We start from the raw sequence: 8990 nt of genomic DNA, 5'->3' as shown, positions 1-8990 counted from the left end.
GATTTCATGCAAATTAAAAATAAAAGATCATATCTGGAGTCAGAGCCCAGAGAAAATTCAGCTGTAGCTGGCTTGTATTATCTATCAAGAAAACATGGTAAAATTACAATCTTCTATAGTTTGGTTCAAGACTTGAAAATAGAATTAAGGGCAGCACCATTTATGCAACATTACTTCATGTATCCTCATATTACAAAGCAAAACCTGGCCCCCCCGTTGTATTTAAAACTGTGAATTTGTATATGTAGCAAAGTTCATCAAAAGGGCTTTCATCTAAAATATATCATTAATAAGTGAGCTAACCAGGTCGAAATACCAATACATCGTATCACATACTGGCTTAAGGTGTTAGCCATGACGTGCAGGTGTCAGAACTGAACTGGGGTGGACAAAGTCATTAGTTATGCAACACTGGGGTTACATGGGTAATGCTTTGAAAGGTTATGATTTCAAATAAACCTATTGGGCAATAACCTGGTGTTGTGTGACTTCTGATCTTGGCTTAAGATGGTTTAATATCTGCAGTCTCCTAGAAGCTTCCTCCACAAAGCTGAGTTAGTGTAGGTGACCACCCAGCAGAGAATGGTGCATGCCAATTGTGGAAAAAAGCCATCTCCAGTTTTGTTACAACTGGGCTTTCACATCAGCAACTGGAACTGATCACTGTCTAGAAACGAGCACTGCTGTGAAGAAAATAGCTGAGACCTACCCAAAAATATATTCAGGAAAGATAAGGAATGCAGTAAAATCAGTTGAAAAGTTGTCAGGAATTTTATTTTCAATGTTAGGCCAGGATCTTCAAATCGAAATCTGCTGTTAACCAAAATATTTATAACAAAAAGGCAGTAGATACAAAATGAAACTCTTCCCCAATTAAACATTTAATAGCATCATGCTGAGCACAAATTAGGATTCCTAGTTCAACAAATATAAAACACAATTTAGAAGATAAAGTGTTCCATTATTACAACATTCAGTGCTCAGCATATTAAATATAATTTAAGTGCTGCCAACCAATTTAAGTGTTTTTCAAACACCAGTCTTTTGTGTAAAAGCTGATTTTTGTTTAGACGGATTTGTTAAAACAATGACTGATGGGAAACAGTTCAACAAGAACAAAAATGCACTATTTATCGGGTGTTTATGGAAACAATGATTTAAGGTTAAAAATGTGTTAAGCAAACACATTGTGGATTTCAAGATCCAGCTCTATATCCCAACTGTTGAATTTATTGTGACTTGAAACTTTAATACTTCAAGTATACCGAATGCAAGTAAATGGGAATGAACAAGACAGTGTAGATATGCATTTTACATCCAAAGTCCTAATTGTGGCCACTTTTTCAGAAATAAATGTGCTTCATTATTCAGCATCATCCATCCCACAGAGTCGCAGCAAGATCTTTCTATAATCTCCTCCCACATCATCCTGAAGGAAAAATAAAAGCTTTAGTCATATACTGCATTTCAGTTGGCCATTTCATTGTATTGTTCAAATAGTCAAACATAGTTCTAATAGCTTTGTTTAATGTGCTAAGTCAGGCATACTGATAACCATTGAATTTATTGCAGTTTTCCAAGTATTTCTGAAAGTTAAGTATCTTTTATATCCCTGGTTCCCGGGTTTGAATCCACCTTCACGAAACCATGTGTGGAGTTTACACATTCTCCCTAGTTCTCTGTGGGTTTTCTCCAGATGCTCCAATTTCCTCCCTCATTCCAAAAATTTGATTAGGTGAATTGGCCATGCTATATTGCACATAGTGTCCAGGGAGGTGCAGGCTGGGTGGATTAGGCAAAGTTACAGGAGTGGGGTTGGGGGGTGTGTCGCTGTGGACTCAATGGGCTGAATGGCCTGCTTCTACACAATAGGGATTCTAATGATTCTTTTAATGACGCTCCATTGCTTTGAACTGAATGTCATAGAAAATAGGAACAAGTGTAGGCCATTTGGTCCATCAAGCCTCCTCTATTGGAAACCAACTCAAGGTGGGTTCCACAATGAAACAGCAATGCTCAATTAGATAAATAAGTACACAATAAAGCAGGAAAGCCAAATTGTAAAGCAAACGTGCCTTGTTCATTTTTATTTGGAAAGGTTGATTATATAAAACATAACTATCCCCTTCATTTTCTCCCATACCCGGGTGACCTGAGAATGGAGAAGGTAATATCCGCCAATAGATTTGAGGCTTTTCACAACCACTGGACACGAAGGTCTGGGATGCTTTACGGACACAAAGAATTATTCTTTGGTTTGCCCGTAACATATGCAAAGCAGTAGCGAATAGAAACATTGCACAATTAGTATCCAAGCTGAAATTTCAGCCTCCTTTCACATCTATTCCTAGGCTTTCTTCCTGGCAGTAACTTAAATGATCTTTAATGAGTGTAGGACTAAATAGAAGTGAACTATAACTGGACATATACAGCAGCACCAGATAAGACTGTAGAGTCTTCTACCGCTGCTATCCTACACTCTATCATAGAATCATTATAGTGCAGGAGACAGCTTTTCAGCCCATCATCTCTGTACGAGCTCTCTTGGTGCCTAACCCCTGCCAATCCTCCATGATTCTGTACGTTACTCAAATAAAAACAATCATTCAATGGTTGTTTGAATGCCTCAATTGAACAGAATTTCTGGAAATTCGTACTCTAACCAGTCATTAAGTAGAAGACTTTCTCATCTCACATTTGCTTCTGTTGCAAAAATCACTGTAAAACTGTGTGCTGCGGTTTTCAACCTATTTACAAGTGTGTACAGTTCTTCTCTACTCTGTCTAGATACGTCATGATTTTAAAAATTTCCATCAGATCTTCTCAGCCATGAAAACAGTCACAAAATCTCAATTTTCCTTTTCATTATAACGAAAGCATTTCTCAGCCTTGGAACCTTTCTGGGAAACCTTTCCTGCACTTTCTCCAATACATTCACATCCTTCCTACTATGTGGCACCAAGAACTGTACACAATACTCCAGCTAAGTCTGTTAGGAGGGGGACCTAAAAACAGACGAGGTACTATTACACTTAAATGTCTCGGCAGCTCCAGTTTACGATCATGTCCACAGGATACTAGGATTACCACACAGGATCAATTTGCAGTTTTTAAAAAAAGTGTGCATTAATTAGGGATATACCTGAATGTACGAATATAATGACTTTCCATACTGCTTCATAAATTCAGCTTTGATGTCAATCATATCCACCTCACACCGAGAGATTATAATTCGAATGAGGCTTCTGTCGTCTGTACCGGCACCCTGATAGAAACAGAACATTTAAATTCCTGTGATTGAATATATATTGAATGGTTAGATTGAAACAAACACATGCAGAAGTAAGCAGAAGTTTAGCAGCCACTTTTACAGTAGTGGATGCCAGTGGTGTAAAATAAGCTTCCCATTTCTGATTCAAAAGGACTGAGTTTAATCACCCAAACACCAGTGGGTTAGGGTTACAGCCAGGTCAGAGACCCTCTTTAGTCCCACACTCATTAAAGATCATTAAGTCACTGCCAGGAAGAAAAACAAATCTCAAGCCTGACCCCACCAGACTCCAACCTGTCCATTCCTTCTCTCCAGAGGTGGTAGCGAGCTACATTTTTCAAAATGAGGCGGACACCCTCAGATTCAGGAACAAATTAATGCAGATGCTGGAATCGGAACTGAAAACAACAAATACTGGAGATCACAGTGGGTCAGGCAGCATCCATGGAGAGACAGCAAGCTAACGTTTCCAGTCTAGAAGACTCTTCATCAGAGCTGAGGTGAAGTGTGGCGTGGACAGCATTTATGCAATAGTTTGGTGAGGGTTGTTGGGGGGGGTGGTAGTGGCGTGTAGGGTGCTGGTGGCGAAAAGATGTTGATAGTTCAGATTAAGTGATTGGAACGTGAGAATGGGAGAACAATGGTGTGTCTCCTGCCAGACTTTAAACAACAGTAAGTGTACTTGGAGGACAGGAGGATGTGATAACATGCTAAAGGAAAGGGAAGAAATGGGAGTTGGTTCACAATTTAAAGGTGTTGAATTCAATATGAAGTCCAGCAGGCTGTAGAGTGCCTGGTCCGAAGATGAGATGTTGTTTCTCCAGTTTGTGAATGCAAGCGGAACTCTGAAAGCTTGCAATTTCAAATAAGCTCATTGGACTATATTCTTCCTGACCTCTCCGCCCCCACCCCAGTCTGACCTATCACCCTCACCTTGACCTCTTTCCACCTATCACATTTCCGACGCCCCTCCCCCGAGTCCCTCCTCCCTACCTTTTATCTTAGCCTGCTGGACAAACTTTCCTCATTCCTGAAGAAGGGCTTATGCCCGAAACGTCGATTCTCCTGTTCCCTGGATGCTGCCTGACCTGCTGCGCTTTTCCAGCAACACATTTTCAGCTCATTGGACTATAACCTGGTGTCATTTGATTTTTGACTTTGTCAAATCCAGTCCAACTCCAGCATCTCTACATCATTGTTTTCACTGTACAGCTTGTTGGTTGACAGTTTCACTACACTTCCCACAATCCCTTACTGCCTCAAATCACCATTGCCCCCTAAAGACAAAAATGTCCTTGGAATCAGAGATCTGTGTTGATAAGATTGGGCAACTTTACAAAGTTTGATGATGAGGGATTAGATCTAACTGGTCCTGAGGCCAGTTCAACAGTTATCCCCACATATTCTTCCAATTCTGGCCTCTTGTGCATCAACTTTGAGTTCTCCAATTTCAAGTAACCTCCCTTCCCATCACCCGACTTCCTTTCCAGCCCCTCCCCCTCCTTTCCATTCCTCTCATCGACCCTTTCTTGCAGCTACTAACTGGATTCATTCCTCCCATCGACCAACTAGGTCGTGCCCTTTACCTGTGTTCACCTATCCCCACTTCGTCACCTGCTCCCACCACCTTCTTTATCTGCAGCTCCCCTCACCCCACCCTCAGTCCTGAAGAAGAATTATACCCGAAACGTTGACTTCTCCATCACCTGATGTTGCCTGGCTTGCTGTGTTCTTCCGGCATCTTGCTTGTCTATCTTGGAATCCAGCATCTGCAGTTTTTGTTTTGTCTCTTGTGCCTCCCTGGCTTACCTTACCCACCTCGAGTTGTCTCAGCTTTCAGATCAGGAATTCCTTCTCTAAAGACTTCTAGTCTGTCTCTTCTGTTAAGAGGCTTCATAAAAATCTTTTTTTAAAGTCAACTTTTTGGGTATAATTCAATGCAAGTTTGTCCAACCTCTCCTTATAGCTAATCCAATCCAGCCACATCCTGGTAAGCCTCTTTGGCACCCTCTCCAAAGCTTCCAGATCCTTCCTATAGTGTGGCAACCAGAACTGCATGTGATACTCTAAATGTTTTATACAGGTGTAACACGATTTACCAACTTTTATACTCAATGCCCTGACCCATGAAGGCAAGCAGGAGTATGCATTCTTCACCACTTTTTCCACTAATGTTACCACTTTCAGGGAGCTATGAACTTGCACCCAAAGAGCCCTCTGTGTATCGATGCTCCTAAAGATCTTACCGTTTACTATATACTTTCCTTTTGCACTTGACCTCCCAAAATGTATCACCTCACATTTGTCCACATTAAACTCCATCTGCCATTTTTCTGCCCAACTTTCCAACTGATCTATATCCTGCTGTATCCTTTGGCAATCTTCCTTATTATCCACAACTCTATCAATTTTTGTGTCATCTGCAAACTTACGAATCAGATCATCTTTTCATCCTAATCATTTCCATATACAAACAATGATGGTCCCGGCACTGATCCATGCTCCTCAATTGATGCTAAATTATCCTAATAATTGACTGACATCCAATACCAGAAATGAGCAGAATTTCTTCTCCAATTAAATCCTTGGAAAACTGAAACTTTGATCCTTGCTACAAGTCTACTCCATCTTTTCCCTGAAACATCGAACACTAAACCAGTTTATTTGCCTTCTAAGTATCACTTCACCCAAGATGAGTTGCTGACCTAGCATCCATGCCAGAACAAAGGCTGCCTATTTTTACTTCTGTAATACTACCCAGCTCCATCCCTGTTCCAGTTCACCTGCTGATGAAACCCTCATCCATGCCTTTACTAGCTTAAGACTTCCCTATTTTAATGCACTCTTAATCAACAGTCCACAACCTTCTCTACATGCAAAAAGGGTTTTTCACCCTTCGGAATTTTATACATCTCAATAATCTAACTGCTAAATTAAAGAAGTCTATTTTATTTCAAAAGTTATCATAATAGACAATTAAACTGTGCAAAAACATAGTATTCCTCATTTGGGCTTAACTGGTGTTTAATTATATCACAAACATTGATACATTAGGTTTCAAACAAGTACTCAACTGATTCAGACTAAAAACACAGTCTCCATTGTTTAGAATAGGTGTGGTGACTTGATTGTAAAATAGTAATAGCTGCATTACAGCAATCAGCTTCCTGTTCTATTAACAATTGCACAAAAACACTCAATTCTTATTATAATCCGCTCATAATAAAGACGTCAGGAGTCAGCATAATAAACATTTCTCACTGACACCAATCTCTGGATTGATAGGAATTGACATTGCAGTAATAATTGTATATGCATCAATTGAGCTGTTGAATGAAATGTATAAACGCAAAACAATCCAATCTGGTTCACGTTTAGCTAGACACCCAAGTCACAGGAAACAAGATAGATAAGAATAGAATTTAATCAGAAATTTGAATTGTTTACAGTGAAATGCTTCTTTTGTTGAACAATGTGATTTCTATTCAACACCAGTACTAAAAGTAAATGAAAAGGATGCAGACAGACAACATTTCGATGTTCACAGGCTAGAATTTTTACTTGTTAGCAACTCTACTTATACTTTATCTTTTCCATTTATATGTACTTGCAAATCATGTGGTCGCTTAACCTAGGGACTCTAAACAGGGCTTAATCATCTACTAATCTGAACAGAGTATGCTATCTCAACACAAGGCTTTTTGTAGTTCCAGCACCTTTTAACTTCATTTCTTTATGTTCCTAATTTATACTACGAAGGACTGTAATGTAGAACGTTTGCTTTTTTCTCTATTTCAGTACCTAAGATTTGTAACTAAGTACTTTGTACCCAAGATGGTGCAGTGTGTGGCAACATTGTACACATTTTACTGTACTCCTGCTCTTTTGTACTTGAGTACGTGACAATAAACCTAATTCTAATTCTAGACCATTCCAAAGAGTGCAATTAACAACTCTGCAGGTTACACAATTCCACAATTATTAAAAAAGACCCAATTTTCAATGTTAGCAAATAAGATCTACTCACAGAGACACTGCATCTAACACAGAAAACCATCATAATGCATTTCATGGGAGCTTCACGAATGAAATATTTAGGGGCAGCACGGTGGCTCAGTGGTTAGTACTGCTGCCTCACAGCGCCAGGGACTCAGGTTCGATTCTAGCCTCTGGTAACTGTCTGTGTGGAGTTTGCACATTCTCCCAGTTTCCTCCAGGTGCTCCAGTTTCCACCCACAGTACAAAGATGTGCAGGCTAGGTGAATTGGCCGTGCTAAATTTCCCATAGTGTTTAGGGATATGTAGGTTAGGTGCATTAATCAGGGTAAATGTACAGTAATAGGGTAGGGAAATGGGTCTGGGTGGGATACTCTCAGAGGGTTGCTGTGGACTTGTTGGGCCAAAGGGCCTGTTTCCACACTATAGGGATTCAATGATTCTATTCTAAATCCACATGAAGAGATATTAGGTCAGATAACCAAACATTCTGTGAAAGAGGTGCATGCTAAAGCAGTGAGAAGGTTAAGGGGTAGGAGAGAGAGCTCTTCCAAGCAATTGAATGTTCATCAATGAGCAATTATAGTTAGCAATGTTCACAAGATCAGAATTAGAGATGGATAGATTTCTCAGAGGATTAGAGAGCTTGAGGTAATGGTAGTGAGGGAATGTTCTGAAAGCAGGATTAGAATGTAAAATAAACTTAATTGACTAGATTCTAACATAGGTCAGCAAGTACATGGTTGATAGGGGATTGTTGAGACAAGGGCAGATTTTTAAAATGATATTACGACTACAGATAGAAGAGTAAAATGTGGGATGAAAAGCCAGGAATGTATTGGACTGAGATGGCAAAGACATGCATAAAGATTTCAAAGCAGATAAACTGAAACAGGGCACAGTTCTGGAGGTGGAATTCAACACAGTCTTGGTGCCATCATAATATCAGGTCAGAACCTCAAATGGCAGTTAGATTACAAGCAGACTGGCATAATTACAAATCGTTGCCAGGGAGAGGGCTGGAGTCAGGAGCTAGGCAAGGGTGTTTGGAATCAGGACTGAAAACAAAAACATCAGCTAGATAAGTAGTCAGATACTATAATGACAGTGAAGGAGTCAAGAGATATGGTGGTGACATGGAGCTGGGAGTCACCAGTCTGTGTAAAAACTAATGCTGTGTATCCAGATGTGTCCAAGGAGCAGCACGTAGATGGAAAATAAGATAATGGGACCGAGGCCACCTTGGGGAATGAAGGTAATGCTGTGAGAGCAGAAAGAGAGGCCTATCATGATTAGATAAACAAGAATGAAACCATGTGACAGCTGGCTCGCGCAATGGGACAACACTCTGGAGGTTTGTAGAGAAACTGAGGGGAAATATTTTTCTTTGTCACATTACAGATGTCATTTGTGAATTTGGTAAGAAAGTGCTATGTCAGTTTTGAGACTCAAAACTGAAGTTCCAGGAAGCTGTCTCAAGACCCAAAATTGTTGAACTTGATATTGTGTCCTGAAGGTTGCAGAGTTGCCAAGTGGAACCTGAGGTGCTCTTCTTCCAGCTTGCATTGAGCTTTGCTGGAGCAGTGCAGCAAGCCTGAGGCAGAGATGTTGGTCAGGAAACAGGGTGACATGTTGAAGTGGCATGAAGAGAATTTCGAGCGGAAAGGGAAGTTGGATTAGAGATAGTAGCTTACAATGACAGCTTGGTCAAGGGTTACTTTTT

General features: G+C 40.2%; 1 protein-coding gene across 1 annotated transcript in view; it reads right to left on the bottom strand.

Moving 5' to 3' along the window:
* Positions 1-748: 748 nt before the first annotated feature.
* The window catches only part of LOC122541793 (annexin A4-like), a 50338-nt gene continuing 42096 nt past the window's right edge, over positions 749-8990 (bottom strand). The window contains exons 11-12 of the mRNA XM_043678776.2: positions 3143-3265; positions 749-1429 (exon numbers count right to left, since the gene is read on the bottom strand). Coding sequence (XP_043534711.2) covers positions 1364-1429; positions 3143-3265 — 189 coding nt within the window. The 3' untranslated portion in view covers positions 749-1363. The remainder of the gene's footprint in view (positions 1430-3142; positions 3266-8990) is intronic.

Source organism: Chiloscyllium plagiosum, unplaced genomic scaffold, assembly GCF_037043375.1.
Source record: "Chiloscyllium plagiosum isolate Xiang-an unplaced genomic scaffold, Cpla_swu_hap1 HiC_scaffold_43, whole genome shotgun sequence".
In the NCBI taxonomy this organism is placed as follows: Eukaryota; Metazoa; Chordata; class Chondrichthyes; order Orectolobiformes; family Hemiscylliidae; genus Chiloscyllium; species Chiloscyllium plagiosum.
Note: the sequence above shows the minus strand (reverse complement) of the source record. Positions and strands in the feature narration are given on the sequence as shown.